At 39.6% G+C, this 21,624-nt stretch overlaps 1 protein-coding gene across 13 annotated transcripts in view; it reads left to right on the forward strand.

Annotated features, from left to right (window-relative positions):
- LOC129187956 (inactive dipeptidyl peptidase 10-like) overlaps positions 1–21,624 on the forward strand; it is a 137,891-nt gene that overhangs the window by 88,650 nt on the left and 27,617 nt on the right. For 11 of the 13 annotated variants that reach the window (XM_054787823.1, XM_054787814.1, XM_054787816.1 and 8 more), the window contains 18 exons: positions 943–995; positions 3,257–3,338; positions 3,529–3,649; positions 4,444–4,598; positions 7,046–7,143; positions 7,601–7,724; positions 8,715–8,753; positions 11,415–11,522; positions 12,671–12,762; positions 12,885–12,932; positions 13,994–14,115; positions 16,577–16,621; positions 17,877–17,975; positions 18,069–18,138; positions 18,640–18,834; positions 19,356–19,410; positions 19,503–19,602; positions 20,176–20,234. In XM_054787823.1, coding sequence (XP_054643798.1) covers positions 943–995; positions 3,257–3,338; positions 3,529–3,649; positions 4,444–4,598; positions 7,046–7,143; positions 7,601–7,724; positions 8,715–8,753; positions 11,415–11,522; positions 12,671–12,762; positions 12,885–12,932; positions 13,994–14,115; positions 16,577–16,621; positions 17,877–17,975; positions 18,069–18,138; positions 18,640–18,834; positions 19,356–19,410; positions 19,503–19,602; positions 20,176–20,234 — 1,665 coding nt within the window. The other 2 variants (XM_054787825.1, XM_054787826.1) reach the window with 2 other exon arrangements.

Raw genomic sequence — 21,624 nt, forward strand, 5'->3', positions numbered from 1 at the left:
CAATCTCGTGTATCGTCTCATCTCGTGAACCGAATGTCTCGTGACATGCCGAGTCATCATGTAATTCTAGTTGTTTGGATTCTACATTATAACTGCATTCACAGCTGGTACAGACATTTCTTTTCCTTTTGTCATGTTTTTTTTGTCATGTTCCATTCCCTCTGAGAAGTACCAAAAAAAGAACAATCATAAATACAATAATTAACTTTGAATGCGTGTTTGGGTTTGACATTGACAGATTAATCTGTGATTTTCAGTGACAGTCGCACGCTAAGGCAAGCGCTGTATTTTTCAGCAATCCGCTACACAATTCCACCCTATTTCTGGCTTTCAGTGCAAAACTTGACAGGCTATTTTGCTCTAACTTTTTCTTGAAATTGCCCTGCATAAAACTGATGGACTAGCTTTAAAAGTAATTTATTCAAAAATTCTAGAGATGAGTTTAAATTCCAGGCCCAGCTTCTACCATAAATGCTCGGATGGGACAAATCTAAAAAAACGTGATAGTAGAAAAAAAAGCCACCACCAACACCATTATTTTTTTAATGTGTGAGAATTATGTTGTTTTTTTTTAAAATTTTTTTCCAATTATTTAAAAAAAAAGATCCTTTATTGTAATTTTTATGATGAATAATGAAAGGCCAATTTTGTGTGCTGTCGCTCTCAGCATCCGTGGGGTGTATGATCATGTTATCATGTCAGGCACAGCTTTTCAAAAGGCAAAGCACACAGCGACGTGTTTCTCTGGATGGAATCGTGCCACAGCTGTCACCCGTGCAAATTGCATTCTCTACAGATAATATCGCTGTGAGCAGCGAGCAGTCTGTTTGAAGCCTTTTTCCTTTTCATTTTTGTCATGATGTCATTATCTGTGGCACTGCTGCTTGTCACGTTAATGTGTCATCTTTTAATCCCGCACCCTCTGTGCTTATTTTGCTCCAGGTTTACCGACATTCCTACAGGGCTTCGTACAGCATCTATAATATTCACACAAGGTAACTGTTTTTCTCTTCATTAATAGTTGGAATCACTGTGACGACTCGCAACTAGTCAGACCCCAAAGCAGACAACGTGTATGTTGAAAGTATGAGGGGCGGCACGGATCAGATGGTAGAATGTCTAAGATACTCTGATACTGATACCGATAACCGAGAACTTTTTATCCATTCTTTTTTAAATTTAGATTTTACTGTACTTTGCACATACCTGGAGGTAAGAACGACTCAAACTAAGTTGGATTTGACAAACCTGTATAACAGTTCTAACCAAATATCATGACATCGCTGCTATTAACAAAACATAAAAACAAAGCGGCGGTTCGGAAGTACAAACTCTCGTAGTAGCCGGTACTGTATGTTCAACGATGGTAAAGGACTGGTCATCCAGTGCCATCATTTTCATACCGTTAGCTTTCGGGAACTTTTTTGTTCTTTTCAAACATCGCGGCGATAGGAACCAGCCCCGGGCGTCGTAGCGATGTTGGCGTTTCAGGTGGCTGATAAGGTTTGATGTGTTGAAACTTAATGTTTTTTTTCCCCTCATCCTGCAATGTCTACAAAGCATTTGGAGCATTTGGAAAAATGTCTTCCTCTGAAACCATGAGAAGTCCCACATCATCAACACCATGTTTGTTTACACGTGAGCTCAGGGAAAGTTACAACAGGCCGTTTGCAGCACATCACAGAAAAGTAGCACTTGATTTGCTCACACTAGCCCACCTACAGCACAGTACGGGTAATATTGGCACACATGCCCTTACATGCTAAACATATTTTCTCTGCCAGGGAAAAGTTAAAGATGCTTTTGTCCTGTTCCATAGATTTCATTTGACTTAATTTGCATAGCATTAAACATCTTGCTATGCAAATTTGGAGCAGGAGGGGATTGAGATGAAGAGAAAATAAGACAGAGGAGAGAGTGCGGGGGCAATACAGAGACAGACAACAACACCAGCAACAATAACAACACAACAGAAACAAACAACAGGACTACACCAGCAAATGTCTATAACGGTCATAAAGATCATAATGGAAATAACAAAATAATATCATTAGCCACAATGATAATACTGTATCAAACAGTCATACTTATTACTGGTAACAGTGGTAATGAAACTATTAACTATAATAGTGAACAAATTGACAAAAACTGTTAGGAATCTTATTGCCAACATCACCATCAGTGTAAAAAAAACAACAACATGATAACACTGTGGCTATTTTTTAATGTTATTGTCTTTATCGGTAGCTATCCGATAATTATTGTGCACTCGTACAATTTACTTCCTTGCCCCGCCCTGTGCTGGAAGTAAAATCTAGGGAGGAAATACAAAAAGAATAAAAGTAGAAGGCACAATACAAAATCAAAGACAGGATGGAAAAAAATGGAATGTGACAACAAAAAATAAAACGGTAGAAAAGGTAAAAGCAGTGTGGCAAACACAGCACATAGGCAGGAACAAAAACAAGTAACAAGAAACGAAGACAGGCAGGAAGTTACATTACAAAGAGATAAAAAAAATGAGCACAGGAAAAAGACTGGAGGTAACATGAAGGAGAAGCGAGAAAGAACACAGCACAGCGGAGCACAAAGTAAAAATCTGGCGTCTTTCCGGTGAAGACTTGGTGCGTCTTCTTTCTCTGTCCCGCACTGCCAGCCAATCTGGCAAAACAAGGCTCAGGGTGAATGACGCTAATGCAAATCAACTGCAAAGTAAAAAAAAAGATTTTCGTCATAAATGTCCTTGTGCGGGTTTCCTCCGGTTTCCTCCTGTAGTCCAATAACATGCATGTTAGGTCAATTGGAGAATCTAAATTACTCATGTGAATGTGAACGCTGGCCCCGGAGAGTCCAGGGTGTACCCCACCGCTCACCCAACCCAGCTGGGTTAGACTCCGGCTCACCGTGACCCCAATGAAACCTATGCATACATTTTATTTGTATTTTATTTTATGTATTTATATTATTCATTTATCAGTACAAAACTCTTCTCAGTCATTTGTATGATGCAGGTCATCCGCCGGAATGGTTGATTCGAGACAACTGTACTCTTCTTATTTGTTGAAAACTTTTCACCTTTCGTCTTTTCTGAAGAAGCCTTTTGTATGAAAGACAAAACATTTTCAACAAACAAGAACCATCCAGTTACCTCGATTCAATCTTTGTGGAGCCTTTTTAACCCTTTCCACTGCGCCTACTTTACTTTTGTAAAGCAGCTTTATGTCACATGATATTTTTTTTATTTTTGTTAATCCAGGGAGGTTTGGGAGCTGGACCCTCCAGAAGTGCTGAATTCAGTCCTGCAGTACGCTGCCTGGGGAGTGCAAGGCCAACAATTGGTGAGAAAAAAATAGGTGTCTTAATGCATATCTTTTGAAAATGTATACAATTTACAATTTTTACATGAATTATGTCAGTACTTTTTTTCAGTAGTTTCCTAATTTTGACTGAAGAAAGAGAATGACAAATCTCTGTCTGCATACATTTTTCAAAACTATTGACGCAAAACAATTTCCTTTGTCTTTACAGATCTACATATTTGAAAATAATATTTACTACCAGTCAGATGTGAAGAGCAACTCCCTCAGGCTGACGTCCTCAGGGAAGGAAGGGCTCATATTTAATGGGATTGCTGACTGGCTTTATGAAGGTACATTTCAGTTGTATGTGCAGTCACACCTTGGTCGTCGAATGTCCCAGTTTTTGTATGATTCAGTTTTTGATAACAATTTTTTCCTTAAATGTGGCCCCGGTTTTTGAACACTGTTATTGTACAATATTGCACATAAAAAACTATTACTTACCCTGTACTGTATCATTCCGCGCCCAAACAAAGCACCCTACGCCTTGGTGACTCACTGTCCGTGCATTTTTTAATGCGTGTGACTGCTGTAGAACCCGCCTGCGGCCCAAAAAAGTTGTGAGTGCCAGCATTGTGATAAAGGAGGTGAGGAATACGATTGAATTCAAGAACCTTCTCCGTCCCTTGCCCTCCTCCCTCTCTGCTCCTCCTGTTTATAATTATTATCCATAAATGTATTGATTATTCAGATTTTTTGTGTCTGGAACAGATTAATTGGATTTACATTATTTCCTGTGGCAAAAAATGCTTGGGTTTTTGTACATTTCGGTTTTCGTCTGACCTTTTGGAACTAATTAACAAAAACCAAGGTACCACTGTACATTGGGGAAAATAAGTATTTCATCCTGTGACAATAAACCGCCGATAATCATGGACTGCTCATATCTTTGTTAGGGAGTAAACTTACAGAATCATTAGAGGATTACATAATTGTTTCACCCACTGTACAAATCAGTAATAAAAAAAAACACCAGGATAATGGGTGCTTGTTTGACAATCAATAAGCCCTAAATGTGGTAAACATTCCTCAAATGAAAGCTAGTTAAGGTTTGTGATATTGAAAGATCACTATGTCCCCTCAGAGGAGATCCTTCAGACTCATGTGGCACACTGGTGGTCACCTGATGGAGAGAGGTTGGCCTTCCTGGTTCTTAACGACAGTCTGGTGCCCAACATGGCTTTGCCTCGCTTCACGGGCATGACATACCCCAAAGGAAAGCAGTATCCATATCCCAAGGTAATTCATCCACATTCTACTTGCTACATTTCTTAATATGAAACAGTGGTGGTCATTATGTAAGACATCCACAGTGATGGACATGCTTTTAGATTGTGGGCATTATTTTGATATTGTAGTTAAATGACACAAATGTGCTTATTTATCCTAAAGTGAATGAACATATTCACATATTTCACAAGCCAGCCTCAAGCTAGGGTTTGTACACTGTGCTTCCACAGAAATAAATCATAATGTCCCATTGTCCTTTTGTTACTGTCATAGAGCAACTTGATGTTACTATTTATAGGTACAGGAGATGGATGGATAGATGGATATATACTTTATTTATCTTCAAGAGAAATTCATATTTCCAGCAGCTCTGCAAATATGTCATAAGAAACTTAAACACTAAAAAATAAAACAAAGCAAGATAGGAGAGATTAGAAAATAAATAAGAATACATAAATACATAACAGATCACTTCAAATTTGTAGTGCAGTAATAGTAGTGCATAATAATAATAATAGTAATAAAAATAGTAGTGCATAATACACTGTTGTGTTGAAAAGCCGCATGGTGTGGGGGAGGAATGATCTGCCCAGTCTTTGAGTGGAGCAGGACAGTAATTGAAGGGAGAAAGTTGAAAAAAGCTCAACAGCTCCGACTCTGTTCAAAGCAGGAACTGCAGAGCTGTCACTGTCCATCACTGTCATTCTGAGAGGAAGCGGGAAAGTGCTTATCCACTGACGAGCCACCAGTCGTGTATAGTGCCCCCGATCCAAATAGCATTCCTTAAACATGACGCTCACCACTCACCAACAAATAACAACAATGCCTGATTGAAGGTTGCTTCCCAACTACAATTAAACTGTGATCGATGATACATGCTTGATTATACCTGCATGCGATTTACATTGTATCAAGCTAATTATTGCCTTTTAAGTATTATGTGTTGATATATCAACAATGTTTTGAATGTACAGATGCTCTGGATCGGCGTATATGGTATTTGAGGCAAATGATGATCACACCAGATACTGACTGGCGTTCAGACCAGTTAAACTTAACATTTGGGACTGGCTTTTTATTGCGGCCAACTTAAGACACACCTGTGCAACAATCATGCCGTCTCATCACCGTCTTGATATGCCACACCTGTGAGGTGGTAGGTTATTGAATCATGAATGCTCACTAACACAGATTTATACAGATTTGTAAACAATATTTGAGAGAGACAGGCCTTTTGTGTATACAGTACATAGAAAAGGTTTTAGATCTTTGAGTTTTGAGTTCAGCTCATGTTGTGTTTATATTTTTTGTTGCATGTAGATTAGGTTCAGCTCCATCATTCATCATTCAGCTCATTTGGGACATTCAGAATAACAATTTTGTAATTTTTTTTCAATTTCCAATGTTCCTGAAATTCCATATTTTCCATAACTCAAATTCCTTTTGATCTTGAGAATTTTTACACACACATTTCTCAACCGATGAACATGAAAACGTTCAACCAATTCAATAAATTCAGGCTATCAGGCTAATTTTGAAATTCAAAAAATTTCAGGTTTTTTTGGAATTCCACATTTTCCATACAACAGTTCATTACTTTTTCAGCTCTTCAGCATGCACATGCAAAATTGCCTTCTGTAGTTTTCTGCTGTGTCAGTATTACACAATGTAATTGTGTAAATGCACTGCATAATGCAGTCATCCCTTGTTAATTAGACCATGGAAAACCTGTTTATGACTTTCTAAATAAGGTTGTTACCATTATTAGAGCCCTGTAGCCATGAAATAGCACCCCTATAGTCACCTTTACACTCCTATTAGTCTTTGTTTACACCACATTGCGCAACACTAATGTGCAGGCTACAGGATCACTGCAGGGACATAAGAGACAGCCGCTGCTCACAGCATATAGCAATTTACCGAGCTAGATTACCTCCCTTTTATTTGTTGTTAATTGCAAGTGTTTCAAAAGGAATGGGGAAGAAGGGCAAAGTAAGAAGCCAAAAACGTACCACAGCCACACGGAATGGGAGGAGAGCTTTTTTTTTCACTCTATTATGTCGGACATGGCATGGCTGACTACATGCACTGTTAAAGTAAGGTAATGTCTCATCAGTGTAACGTTACCGACGCCTAGTGACAAGAGTACTACTTGTACATATGACGTGTCATTCAACGTTTTTTGGCTAATAATAATAGGCCATAGTCAACCACGAAACAGGGATCATTTATTAATTATTTTAAGTTTTGAAAAAACGTGATAGATAGATGTTTGAACCGCAGTGTTGACTGTAGCACTTTTAGTGAAATCAGTGGTGAAAACATCAAACATCAGTGAAAATTCACTTGCTCTTTTCCTGTATTTTAACTTTCTATTTAAGAATTTTTTTACGTTTTTTTTTCATCAGTGTTTAAGGTTTTTTTACTAAAGCACTGACTGTTTGTTCTACATGCAGGCAGGCCAGCCCAATCCTGTGGTGAAGCTCTTTGTTGTCAACCTTTATGGGCCGACCCACACGTTGGAGCTGATGCCTCCAGACAGCCTCAAACTACGGTGAGAAGAGCTCCATTTCTCTCCTTTATACATTTAAAAATGACAAAGCAATCATAGTTTACTGCAGGGGTCACCAACGTGGTGCCCGCGGGCACCAGGTAGCCCCCCATGACCACATGAGGTGCCCACAAGCCTGCTTTTCATTCAGGTTTTCAGTTAATAATGAAAGAACAGTAGAAAGAAATGCATTCTGAAATACAAAATGTGAGTTGTGGACACCAGCATTTTGTTAATGTTCGTTTGTTCGTTTGTTAATGTTTGTTTGGGTTTAAAATAAGCTCTGAAAATAAATGTTACAAAAATGAGTAGCTCTTGGCCATTTTCATTTTGTAAAAGTAGCTCTCACAAGGAAAAACGTTGGTGACCCCTGGTTTACTGGATACAACCCTATCCATTGGTCTTATCAAATTACAGGATGAGAGAACAAGGTGTTGTCATGACCATTTTCTCCCCCCAGGGAACATTATGTGACCATGGTAAAATGGATCAGTAAGATCCATACAGCTGTCAGGTGGTTGAACCGGGCTCAGAACATTTCCATCCTGACTGTGTGTGACACCACTACAGGAGCTTGTGTTATGGTATGGACACCTCACACACTAAGAGAGATGAGAGGAGGGGAAATGTTCTCAAATTGCAATGAAGACAAAAGAAAGCACCGTAAATTTCTATAAGACGCTAATATTTTCTTCAACTTTGAACCCTGCGGCTTATACAGCTGTGCGGCTAATTTATAGCTAAATTCTATTCTTGTAGCAGCTCCTTTACTTCAGAATTACTACTGATTGTTTAAATGCTGTGCCTCTTGCGAGTCAGTGGTCGCTCTTGCTTTGGCAGGAGCCAATCATGAGCTATCTATGCACTCACAACAAGCTTGTCAACCCATTGGTTGTCAGCGGAGGTCAGTATACAGTATACTGTATACCCAGCCGTGATATCATGAGAAACATACAAAACTAAATAAAGGTGCCATTTCTGGAACATTAAGTTGGGGAAAAAGTTATAATAATAAGGGAATAAAATCAAAATATTATATTGTATTACTTATAATATACTTGTATTACTTAATATTACTTGTCGTATTATTTACGACAAGTACATTTACAAAGATTATTTAAGAAGAAAGAAAGTCGGAAAATTAACAAAACAACAACAGCAAAACGTTAAAAAAAGAGCACAGACCTTGGATGTTCATACTAATAATATGCTTTTTCACTTACGTCACAAAGCTGAGAGGCAGTTTTTTTCTTGAAATATACATAAAAATCACAAAATATCAAAGTGGTATTTTTCATTATGTGGCCCTCGGTGGAAAAGTTTTGGACACCCCTACTTTATTTATATTTGCCAACACGGAACCGATTGCAACAAAATACTCATTGTAAAACACACAAAAAGACTCATCTCAAGTAGACAAAAATGATCCAATCTGATTGTGTGTATTATTTGTACATTTCCAACTATTTACTGTAATCGATGAGTTTGGAGACACAAAGAGAAAACTTTATAACTGGTATTCTATTTGAAAAAACAGAAAAAGTACTGACACATTTCGCTTTGTCCTTTTTTAGAGACATGAAGAAACTTCTGAACTCTGGCTTTCCAAACAGGTAATCTTTTGGCTACATTAGGGGAGGGCTCTCCTGATTTTGCTAGAAAAAAATGTATTAAAAATAAAAAGGTTTTTTCTGCATGTACAAGGTGTACATGCATAATGTTGGTATCAAAGTAAAGGTTAGACGGTTATTGTGAATGGGAAAATTGAGATATCTCTTTTACTGGTAAACGCTGATAGTTGAGGGTGTTTTAGCAATAGAGGAATGATACTCGCGCTGTTGGAACGGCTAAGTGTTCGCTTTTGTCACGTTAGTATTTTGTTTTTGAAATAATCATTGGCATATGATGATCTTGGTCTGTTTACTCATTTTTGGCATATGTCCATTGAAGTGCTTGTGGTTTTCAAAAATCGGTTTTGTTTAGCTTTAAACTGACATTCTTTTGGTTACGTGCTGTATATCATTGTTGCCTATTACCATAGCAACACAGTCACAACCAAGCTGTCACCAGTAGTAGGGTTTGGCATTTTTAAAAGGTTGAGATTTGGTCATACAAAACCCAATTTACCAGTTTTAGTTTTAAGAGAAAGCTTGACCTGTCATTCCCTACTTCTGATGATGCAAACACTCCAGTGTGCCGACAGACTTACTGCAATGTCATCCCATCATTCCTATGAATAGATGAAATTGAGACTCTCATGACTTTGTAGACTTTCCTGCGGTGGAGGACTGATGGATAATGACGCTGATAAATTCCCAGAGAGAAGCTCAAAGCTCATATGTCTTGCAGCAGAATTTAATGATCTGAGATGAGGCGAACTAAAGTTGACATGAGATGGAGTTGCAGTTAGAATATCCGACAGCAGGTCACAGCATTATCTGTCATAATATCCCTCATATCATGAGTCCCACAAGATAGATGATCCATTGTATCATAGTCAGAAGAGGGTGTGTACCAATAATGTTGCCAACTGAACCTGTATGATCTATATCAGACATGCACAACTGGCAACCCTCTTATTAATCCAGCCCTCCTCCACCACCGAACCTTCCTGTTTAGCATGATGTGCACATCCAAAAAAAATCTAACCATTAGTCGTGGCGATGCAGACCGTAAAAACTGTGACTGGTCGGCTTATACAGAAGTAATTTACTTCATGTGGGCCAACCTTTGCAAGCATCGTGTTCTCTGATTTCTGGTCAACATTTGCAATAGAAATGAATCTCGTAACATACTGATTAGTGGGTGATGGGAACAAATTAAAGGGAGACTTTGATGCTTAGTGTACATGTGAAAATGTACAAAGCTTTGCTACTGGAGAAGAGGAAATGAACCTGCTTGTTCCATGAGTTTTAGCTGTGGAGAAATGATACTTGTAGCTTTGGTAGGGCTAAGCGTTAGCTTTGAAACGGTACCAAGTGTTTGTTGAATGAAAGTATTCATGACACACGCTCGTCTCAGACTGTTCACTTGTTGTTGACATTTGCCCATTTTAGTGCGTGTGGTTTGAATTGTCAGTTTTTCTAAAAGTGGTTTGGTTGAGCTTTTAGCTGTTATTCTGGTTACGTAGATGTACAGCATGTGTATGTCAATGCAAGCGTTGTGTAGCAGTTACCATAGCAACACATAGCAGCCACGCTGCCCCCTCTCCTGGGGTCCGACCCTTTTATAAGATTAAACAGCGCTAATGAATGTGTTGATGTTGTTACTGGTATTTACATCCATTTATCTTAAATTAAAAAAGGTACAAGACATAGCCTTTTCTGTACTTAATTAACTTTAATCAACTTCACAAATTAAAAATGAGATGAATAGAAAGAAGAGATTTGATTTGATTTGATGCCCGCGACCCTCGTGAGGACAAGCGGTCCTCAAAATGGATGGATGGACGGATTTGATCCTGCAGCTGGGGATGTTTGCCTGCTCAGTGTGCTCAGCGAGCTTGGCAGTTTAAGTCCACTGTTTGTTGCTGATATGGTAATGCAGAAGATACTGTATTCCTTTATATTGACTGGAAATTTGCTAAGAGACCTTTTCACATTATGATTCAAATTCAGCCTTGTGATGCAAACTCAGCCTTGCGCCTTAAAGAGTTTAAGTTTATCTTGCTTCGGTTTGTTTTCTTTTTTCATACAGCCTCACATCTGTGACTGTACAGTTATTTCTTTGTTTTGACACAGTCTATTAACACTTAAATCACCCAAAAACCTAAAATCCTAGATGAGAAAAATGTGATTTGTTTTTCTTGACTGTGAACATTTGTTAACATGTGTTGTCATATGACATACTGAGTTCACCCGCGGCGACTACAGGGAGCATCTGCATGATTGCATCATCATTCTGTGGCAACCTAAACAGAGCATAAACTCTCAAGAATTGTTGTTTGTTGCTGACTTGGTAATGCGTTAGATACGGCTTTAAATTGATTGGAAATTTTCTAAGGGACCGTTACACATTGTGATTCAAACTCAGCCTTGCGATTGTTACCAAATACAAAATGTTATTGCTTGTGTAAATCTGGAAGTGTTACAAGCCCCCAAAATATTTGTACCTATTTTTAACATTTAAATGCCATTTTAACATATGGACAACAAGTAAAATAACAATGTTTTTTTTTTTTACTTTATTAACATTACTAATGGTGAATTAACATCTGTCTGCAAACAGGAACTTTGCGAGATGTCTGAAAGAATGATTGTCTTTGTTTTCTGTAGAACCAAGAACCAGTATTCTCCAAAGATGGCAAAAGATTCTTCCTGACTGTTCCAGTTAAACAAGGAGGGCGTGGAGAGTTTCTTCACATTGCGATGTTCACCACACAGGTCTTTATTTGTTATGCTATTCTATGGTACAGTGTCTCCTTAGAACTTTCTTTTTCATTGAAGAGTATTTTAAAATGACTTCTGTGTTACTTTGTGGCACAATACTGCCGTGAAAACCTGTCAAACCTTATATTACAGCACAACCCTGGAGCTACAAAACATGTGATGATATATGGAACTGATTTGTATCTTGGTATTTTGGTCACTACCCGCAACTCATGACCTTACAGTATGTGAGAGCGGGAACATAGATCAACCGGTAAAGCTTCACCACGACAGGCCCATGCAGAGTCTGTAATACTACTGATACTACATGGATCCGCATCTCATGTTCTCCCGGTGCGTGCGTGGGTTTTCTCTGGGTACTCCGGTTTCCTCCCACATTCCAAAAACATGCATATTAGGTTAACTGGCGACTCAAAATTGTCCATAGGTATGAATGTGAGTGTGAATGGTTGTCTGGTTGCCCTGCGATTGGCTGGCGACCAGTCCAGGGTGGACCCTGCCTCTCGCCCGAAGTCAGCTGGGATAGGCTCCAGCATACCCACAACCCTAATGAGGAGAAGCGGCATAGAAAATTGATGGATGGATGGATGGATGGATGTCAATCTCCTACTCCATTCTTCCCTCACTTGTGAACAAGACCCCAACATACTTGAACTCTTCCACTCGGGGCCCAATCCCTGACTCGGAGATGGCACTCCACCCTTTTTCGGTTGAGCACCATGGACTCAAATTTGAAGGTGATGATTCTCATCCCAGCTGCTTCACACATGGCTGCAAACCTCTACGCTCCAGTTGATGATTGCGGCCTGATGAAGCCAATGGAACTATATACTGTAATCTGTAAAAGCAGAGACCTAATGCTAAGGCTACCAAATTGAACCCTCTCAAAACCCTGACTGTGGCTAGAAATTCTGTCTATAAAGGTTATGAATGAAACTGGTGACAAAGGGCAGCCTTGTTGGGGTCCAACCATTGGAAGCGACTCTGACTTACAGCTCGCAATGCGGCCCAAACTCTTGACACCGGTTATACAAGCACTGAGCCATTACGACATGCTCACAGGCAAAAATGCATTATGCATAGTCTATAATGTTTCCTTAAACACACACAACCATAACATGTCTATTTTCATCTCGTATCAGTTCAGAGCAGATCAAAATGAAGTCCGACATTTAACATCAGGAAACTGGGAAGTGACAAAGATCCTTGGCTATGATGAAAACACTGACAATCTGTAAGTTTTACTGATGAATGTAGAAATACTTGTAGCATTTCGTTTTTCCATGAATCACATTTGATGACAGTGTTGTGGGAGGAAGCTCATTTGTTTAAAAAATCTGTTTTGTCTTGCTGTAGTTATTTTCTCAGTACAGAGGGTTCACCACGAAGGCGGCAACTATACAGGTTTGTTCAGTTTCTTTTAACAATGCAGTTTTTGTTTTTGATAGTACAGGAAGTCCTCGGTACACTTACCAGTTCTGTTCCTGCGACAGCAATGTGAACTTACAGGTAGTTTAGTGTAACGACCTTACTGGGGAGGAAGACCACTACGCTGCTTAGTTATCACTGTCCATTTCATAGGAGCAGATAGTCATGCTATAGAGTCATAGAGTTACCCTTGTTTCTTCATTTTCTTGTTCATTTTAATGCCTAGTACAACTACTGGGTACATTCATTTGCATAAATACAACACAACAAAAATAACTCATAAAATGTATTTTTTGGGCAGTGCAGTGCCGTAGCTAATGGTGTAAGAACTTAAGTGATTTTAGTTATTATCAAGAAAACCATGGAAATGGCTAGATATCAGCTCTTCAATTAAACATTAATTAACTATGTTTGTTGTCATCAATATATTTGTCCAAACAAATGTCCCTTGAGTTATACCAGGCATTAAAATGAACAGGAAACTGAAGAAACAAGGGTGGTCTCATTTTTATTTGAGCGGGCATGCAGCCAATGTTGATCGGAGTTTCTCCATTTCTGAGCCTTTCCAAATTTGCTTCACTTTTCACTTTCCTTTTTGTTTGTTGACACAATCAGAAAACTTAACAAAAAAACAAAAGTGAAGTCCCTCCAACGCGCACACCTAAATAGTTCTTTTACTTTTTGTACAGTATTAATAAATTATGGCAGTGTGTCGTAACCACGAAACGTCAAAACATGGAGCACCAGAAAACGAGGACCGCCTATGTGAAGATAATGATAATAATGTGCGCAACGTCTAAATGTGCGGAACTACTTCATGAGCTTCTGTAGGTTATCATTTCCATGCAGATTCATGTTCTTCGGTATCCTTTTTAAAATGTTCAGTTTTGTTTAGATGTTCTGTATGCGCTGGCTGGATGTCTGTAGCTTCAGTGCATTGTTTCACTTAAGCAAAGCCATCATTGTAATCTATATTTTGCTTTATGTACTGTAAGTTGTAGCCTTCATCTATCTCATTATCTGTTCTTCTCTTTCAGTGTTAAAACTGTAGGATTGTTCCCACGGTGGTGTTTAACATGTGAGCTAAATAAGGCCCACTGTTTGTATTTTGATGCTGCCCTTAGCCCCACCTACCAGCACATTATTCTCCACTGTAAAGGTAAGCAAACAACTAAATGGTAAGACACTTTCAGTGCAGACGGTGTCAGATTTCAATGTCATTGTTATATTTGCATTACTATAGTTGCATTACTGTGTTAGATTTAGGTATATCTACTCCATATACTGTACATACGGTATATCATATCAATCACACCGCTCAACTGACTTTCTTCAAACCTTTAAACAAAATTTCCCAAAAAGAAATGGCTTTCAGGTAGCTGAGGACTGTGTAAATTGTCTGCTAAATAGCCATTCAAACACAAGCCCCATTCTTTTTAACCATATGTGACTCAATCTGGCAAACCCTCTCTGGTCAGAAATGGAAGGGGTACATGTTTGTCGTCACTCTAAAAAAACCCTACAGAATTCTGAATGATGCCTGTTATCTTGATATAGCTGCAGCTTTAGCATCTCGGATCAGCGGCGCTCTTGCTCTGACATAATTCCTAAAAGTATGAAGAAGTACTGCTACTTCCGTCATCATTCAATTCCTGAAGGTTTGACGAAAAAGAATAAATAACTGCATGGCAAGGTGCTGACAAGCCACATGAACCAAGAGATTTTAACCTACCCGAACCTCTTAAAACCCTGTGCTTGAGATGTTTGCTACAAAAAGCCATCCAAAATAACTAAGAAGTTTGTGTGCATGTAAGTTCTACATAAATGGTCTTGGTGTCGATTGTTCGGTGGGTTTTAGCAGTAGAGGAATGATACTTGTTTTCTTTTCCGTTTTCTTCTTATGTCCCGTGTACGCGCACTGATCCAGGATTGGTTACACCCGGCTTGATCAATCAGTGTGTATTCATCCTGGCTTGGACTTTGTGCAACCAATTAAGTCTCGACAGTCTTGTTCTGGGTTGGTTGAGCTCAGCTCAGTCGTTTATCCTGGATGTCTGAATCCCGCTTTTGTGCAACGTGCCCCTGGTGTGACGAAGTGTCTCCATATGGAACGCTTTTGGAACCTCTCATCTCAGCTTTAGACTAACCTGTTTAAAATGCTCACTTTTTATAGTATCATTGTCAAATTTGAAATGATGACTCAAGTTATGAGCCTATTGTGTTTTCAGTGCATACTTCCAATGTAGTTCTTTTGAAGGCACATGCTTCTGAAAAAAAAAAATATGCCAACCTAAAAAAAAAGTAATCCTCCTTATTTGGTTTATTCTAACTCCTATTTGTCAATGTCAAGAGCACTTGAACACCTTCTGCCTCTTGGGGAGATAAAATCAGCTTGTTAGTTATTAGTTAGCTAAGCTTCTTTTTTTCTTGGCGGCATGTGAATTGGCAACGTATCAATGGTAATTGACGTTTCAGTGGACTTCTTGGTTTTTCAGCACCTCTGCGCTGTCCATGCCGGCGGCCGCTGGTGATGTTACCTTAGCTCCTATTTTACTTGGCGTGTGAAGAGATGTGAATAAGGAGACGTTTTATAGTGACGTTTCAGCGGCAGCTGGCTATGTTTTTTGTTTATACAATCAGAATGTTTGGAATGCTGTTGGAATGCCGTAAGAATATTTCGAATGCAGTCAGAGCACAGTTAGAATGCTCTTTGATATTTTTCCACTTCAAATCCACCTTGAAAGTTTTTAGCATGCTTGAGACATTCCAGCCAGCCACAAGAATGGCCCCTAATATTTGGAACGCACTCAGAAAGCAGTCGGTATTTTTAGAGTGCACTTGGAATATCCAGGAATAAACCGCAGATGTTCATTCCAACAGCATTCTGGTTTATTCTACCTCTAGTGTGACTAGGGTATTAGGGCCTCATGTCAGGGTTTTCCTACATAAGTCCCTCCCCCAGAATTATTGCATTTTAAAATCAATTTCTGCTTAGTTAAAAAGAAGAGGCCTAGAATTAGGTCAATTCTAAACTTAATGGTGTATAATTACTTTCAGGTAATAATATTGTGCTATGAGTGGCTTATTCAGTAGAGGGTGACTCGTCACATTGTTTTTGTATGTTCAATTTCTGTGGCAGGTTAAAGTGCATCCGACCTTTGGCGTAATGGATTATTGGACTATAACATTGTTCCCTCTCCCTTCCGCAATAAAACAGAGAGAAAGTTTTTGGCTTTACATGGCCAAGATCGCCGTAACACCTGTTTTCACCAGGCTGGTATAATTCCACTCATAAGAAGCTTTTAATAAGCTGAACGTTTTCATGCAGGTACACGGACATAATGAATCCATTTCAGCGTGACACAAGTGGGCATTAAGAAGGTCAAAGCAAATAGAACTCGCCAAAACTTAATGAGAAAATAAGTAAAGTATGTGCTACAGTTTGTACAAAGAATGCAGTGAATGTGAAATTGCTACGGTACATTTAATCCTGTAGATAATGAAGGGAAGAGTCTTGGAATAGAATTATTCTTGGCTGGCCTTGTACAGTACGCCTCTTCAGTGAGCACGTGTTGGAAGAGATTTCATTCAAATGACATGCCTGTTGTTTTTCATTACAGGTCCTGGAGCACCTGCAGTAATCTTGCACAGCCTTAACAGTTCAAGTAAGAGAAACAAATCAGCAGCAGACATAACAAACAACAGTCCACTAATGAATGTTATGTAAAGCATTTGTTGCCTGACTTTACTTATGTACTTACTATTTGAAAGTGATAATATTTTTATAATACAGTGGGACCTTGGTTAGCGTCATTAATCCGTTCCAGAAGGGCCTACTCAACCTGAAACGTAATATAATCAAACCAATTTTTTGCATGTGCAATAATCCAAATCCAATTAAACCTTTGCTGACTCCCAATCATTTTAACACAAAACACTTTTTATAGTTTCATAACTAATGAAATGCATAAATGATGAATGAAAGGGATAAATAAACATTTAACTTTACTTTTTCCTTGACTGAAGACTTGATTGTTGACTAATACAGCGATGACAAGCAGCAAGGGAGGAGGTGAAGAAGAGAGAGCCGCACAGATGACACTTTTGTGACGGCCCCTGCCGCCAGGGTGTTGCTGCTCTCTTGCCCTCTCTTTTGCTCTCTTGCTTGCTGTCTCTTTCTCTCTCTCTCTCTCCAGCTTACTGCAGGATCTGGAGCAGTAGGTAATCAGGTCAACTACCTACACCTGGGCCCAGGTGCAACCGTGGGAGCTTAAAAGCCTCAGCCTGATCACACAATGGGGAGACAGACTGACAGAGCTTGGCCTTAGATGAAGCCTATGTGGTACCTTTTTGTTGGCAATAAATGTTGGGATTGTTTGGTCAGGTCCGGTCTCCCTCCTTTATGGTTGTCGCTGTTGTGACACCTTTGACTTTTCCTATGAGTTATTTCTTCAATATAGTAGTGTTTCTCAGCTTCTTTGCCAAGGTGTTGGCACTTGCAACTTTCTGTGGCTCCTTTGTGGAGACTGTGTTAGTATAGCAAAGAACGATACTATACTGTCAACCTTTGATTGCATCATAGGCAGGCGACGGAGCTGACTTCCGACGACGTTTTCCATTTTGTTAGAAAGCTAATTGGCTGCTAACAGGGATGTTTTGTCATTAAAATACGTGATAAACAACTGGATTCTTGCAGTGTAGTAATAACACAAGAAGGCGCGTTCCATATTGTATGCTAACCGGAAAACGGACGCAAACTGTGACAAAGTTTTGGAATCGATTTTTGACGTGAAGCAAAAAACATGCAAACCAGGGCGTATGCTAAGCGAGGTTCCACTGTATATGAAGTCTAGTAATTGGCCTGTATTTGTCCACAGTGAAATGTACATTACATTACAGCACATTCCCTTCCTCGTCCAGATTACTATATTCTTGAGAACAACTCATTGCTGAGGGCAGCTTTGAACTACAAAAGGATCCAGCTGACTGACTTCAGGAGTGTTTCAAATGAACATTTCGGTGAGAATAAAGTAAAGGCTCTTAAAATGCCTTCTGAATAGTACGCATAATTTGTCATACATTGGCTTCTCTGTCTTTTTCCCCCTTGCACAGATTTACCTTTGAAAATCTCGTATCCACCTGATTTCTCGGAGTCGAGTCACTATGGGCTCCTCTTGGTCGTGTACGTACCTGGCACATACCGTACCGTTGACAACCATGCACACGCTCATTGATATGCCACTTAAATCTAAGCTCAACAATGGAAATGTCTCAATTTTATGAATAAGTAAATCACTAAAATAATAGAATATAAATAAATAGTTTCTTCTTTTTTGTTAAAAGTTGTAATTGTATGTATTTTACTATGTAATGTATTTTGTGTTTATTTTGAATCTGAAATGATTTATTTTCACACATTTTAAAACAGTTGTTTGATTTGTTTTTGTGAATTGTGAAAACACAATACAAAGTATACAGAGCAAAAGCGAAATTATTCCATATTGTCCAGTTTGAAATGTACATATCTGCATACACACTAGGCAAGAATGATTAATGGGCTGCCGTAAAAAGTGCAATCATAAATTGAGGCATTTTCACACTTACTAAAGGAGTGTCATAAAAGAACACACCTGTAAAACACGAAACGGATGAGTTTTCTTTACATTTTGTTTGCGCTCCACAGCGATGGCGCCCCTGGTGGTCAGGCTGTGAGTGACCGCTTCAGCCTCAGCTGGGATTCAGTGCTGGTCAGTTCAGACAATGTCATTGTGGCTCGTCTGGATGGGCGGGGCAGCGGCTTCCAGGGCCAGAGGGTTCTTCATGAGGTCCACCAGCGACTGGGCACAGTGGATGTTCAGGACCAGATTGCAGCAGTGGGGTATGTTGTCAGTTATTGTCAATCCATGTTTGTTTGACCAATACATTGAGTTGTACACTGTAACATACAGTATACAACATTGAGTTGTACACTGTAACATAAAGTATACAACTCAACAACAGACTAACGAGGAAGGGGAAGGGGAAGAGTCTGGCCTGTGGGGCTTTCAAAGGTGTGACATGTTTCTCAGTTGTCCACATGGTGGCAGTGTTTACCTACCCTCCCCCCTCTCCCTCCGCAACCAAATGGCCTGTAATGCTTACATTGGTTGTGTGGAGCTTTTTTCCCACCGTTACGTGCAGATACTTTCATTTTGGAAGCGTAACCCTTTCCTTTCTTCCCACACCAAAAGTGCATGTAAACACCAAAATTGTGCTTGTGTAAACAGATGTCATTTAAAAACAGCGGGAATTAAGTGCTGCCCCAGCAGACTTATGCTATAGCTACTGCTGATCTGACGTTTCAGATATTTGTGTTATCTGCGTTTAAATCTGAAACTCATCTACCTGTCATTGTTACAGATATATGATGAGGTTTCCATACATTGATAAGACTCGGATAGCAGTCTTTGGAAAGGTGAGACAATTCTTTTTTCTATTTTTGCAAACAGAAACATGTCTTTTTCGCTGTATGCTTACAGCTTGCGTCTTTGTTTTCCTTCCTTTCAGGGTTATGGAGGCTACATTTCATTAATGATGCTCAAGTCTACAGATATTGTATTCAAATGCGCATGTGCAATATCGCCTGTGACAGACTGGAAATTGTATGGTGAGTATAAAATCTCTCGAAAAACATCATTCCGAGTCTGAAATTCAGACCCCAAGGCAGCCAGGAGAGTCGTGAAATGTTGTACAACACAGTTAATTTGAACGGCAACGCTTCAAAAATCCACAGCAATATAAGAAATGCCCAAAAAGTGCGACGATAAAACAACAGACAGAGCTGTGGAGTCCGAAAGAGCAGATACTGCGGCTTAAGGCTGGGAAAACAACGCTTATTAGAAATGGAGCAACAAGGCAGTCCAAGAAGACGCCGAGAAAACATCAGCAAAAAGTAACAAGCAAAATCTACCTGTAATGAAGGGTGACTGATTTATGAATGTTGATTCTAATTGTTGATTGCGTCCACCTGCCTCGTTGCTCCGCCACCAGTCACCAGACCGAGCTCCCTGGAAACAGCAGAGGACAGCAAATGTCAGAAGGAACACAGGAAGGCTACAATTTCATCACGCCTTTTTACATTTTTTTATTTTTTTTCACAAAGTTCATTGCAGCTTTTGGATGTCTAAAACGTTTGCTATCAGCTGGACTGTTAAGAATGTATCATTTGTCATTTGCATAGCATCAGCCTTCTCTGAGCGATACCTTGGCATGCCTGCGCAGGATGACAGCAGATACCAGGTGGGTAATCACCAATTCTTGCCATCTTGGTGTCAATAATTTATAAGATGCTTGTAATTAGTCATTGATTAAAACCCCAAAACTGTAGACCTTGACTGCCGTCTAGGTTGGACTATTGGAATATTGATAACATGATTAGAAAAAATGTGAAGTGGTATTGTGGTGGCCAGGAAATGATTATATTGTGTCACTGTTAAGAAAATACATATTTTTCATTCTTTAGTGTTGTCTCAGTTAGAGTACGTATCAATCATTTGGTCTGTTGCACATAAGAAGCACTTCAGCAGATTATTTCAGAAGATTCAGTGGAAGTTAAATCTTGTTATACCTGCAAATAGTGAAAAAACGTGAGTAATTGAGACTCCCATAAATAAGTCCATTTTATGTAGACAGTGGAAAGATCATAAAGATATTTGGTAGGGGAACAAAGAGGTCCAAGAGTGTATAGCTCGAAAAAGCCTACCAAAGAAGAATTGGGATAGAAAGAGTGATGAGGAAAGGAGGAAGGTGTGCAACGATATAAGTTGTAGGGCGAAGATAGCGGTGGCAAAGGCTAAACGAGAGGCCGTAGAAAGGTTGCACGAGAGACTAGACCGTAAGGAAGGAGAAAAGGATCTGTACAGTTTGGCAAGGCAGAGAGATCGTGATGGGTAGGATGTGTGGCAGGTTAGGGCGATCAAGGACAGAGATGGGAATGTGCTCACAAGTGAGGGTAGTGTGGATCGGTGCCAATCTTTAAGAAAATGGTGATGTTGTGAGTTGTGGCAACTACAGGGCCATAAAGCTGGTGAGCCACACAATGAAGCTCTGGGAAAGGGTAGTTGGAAGCAAGGCTAAGGGTGGTGGTCAAAATTAGTGAGCAGCAGGATGGTTCCATGCAGAGAAAGAACACCACAGATGCAATGTTAGCTCTGAAAGTCCTGATGGAGAAGGACAGAAGGAATTGCATACGATAGAGTGCCAAGAGAGGAGCTGTGGTATGCTGTGAGGCAATCTGGGGTGACGGAGAAGTATGTTAAAGTTGTACAGGACAGCAGTGAGGTGTGCTGTAGGTGTCACAGATTCCAGGTGGAGGTTGAACTCCATGAAGGGTTGGCCCTGGGGACTTTTTTGTTTTCTATGGTGATGGACAGATTGACTGATAGGTCAGACAGGAGGCTCCATTGACAATGATGTTCGCAGATGACTTTGGGATCTGCAGTGAGAGCAGAGAGCAGGTGGAAGAAAACCTGGCGAGGTGAAGGAATGAGCTGAAGAGAAGACGACTTAAGGTCATTCGCAGCAAGAAAGCGTATCATGTGGATGATGCAAGAAGTAGGGGGTGCCAAATAAACTTTACATTAATTTTCAATGAAAAAATTGTCACAGGAAATATCAAATTGCATTAAAT

The sequence above is a fragment of the Dunckerocampus dactyliophorus genome, chromosome 9 (assembly GCF_027744805.1).
Source record: "Dunckerocampus dactyliophorus isolate RoL2022-P2 chromosome 9, RoL_Ddac_1.1, whole genome shotgun sequence".
In the NCBI taxonomy this organism is placed as follows: Eukaryota; Metazoa; Chordata; class Actinopteri; order Syngnathiformes; family Syngnathidae; genus Dunckerocampus; species Dunckerocampus dactyliophorus.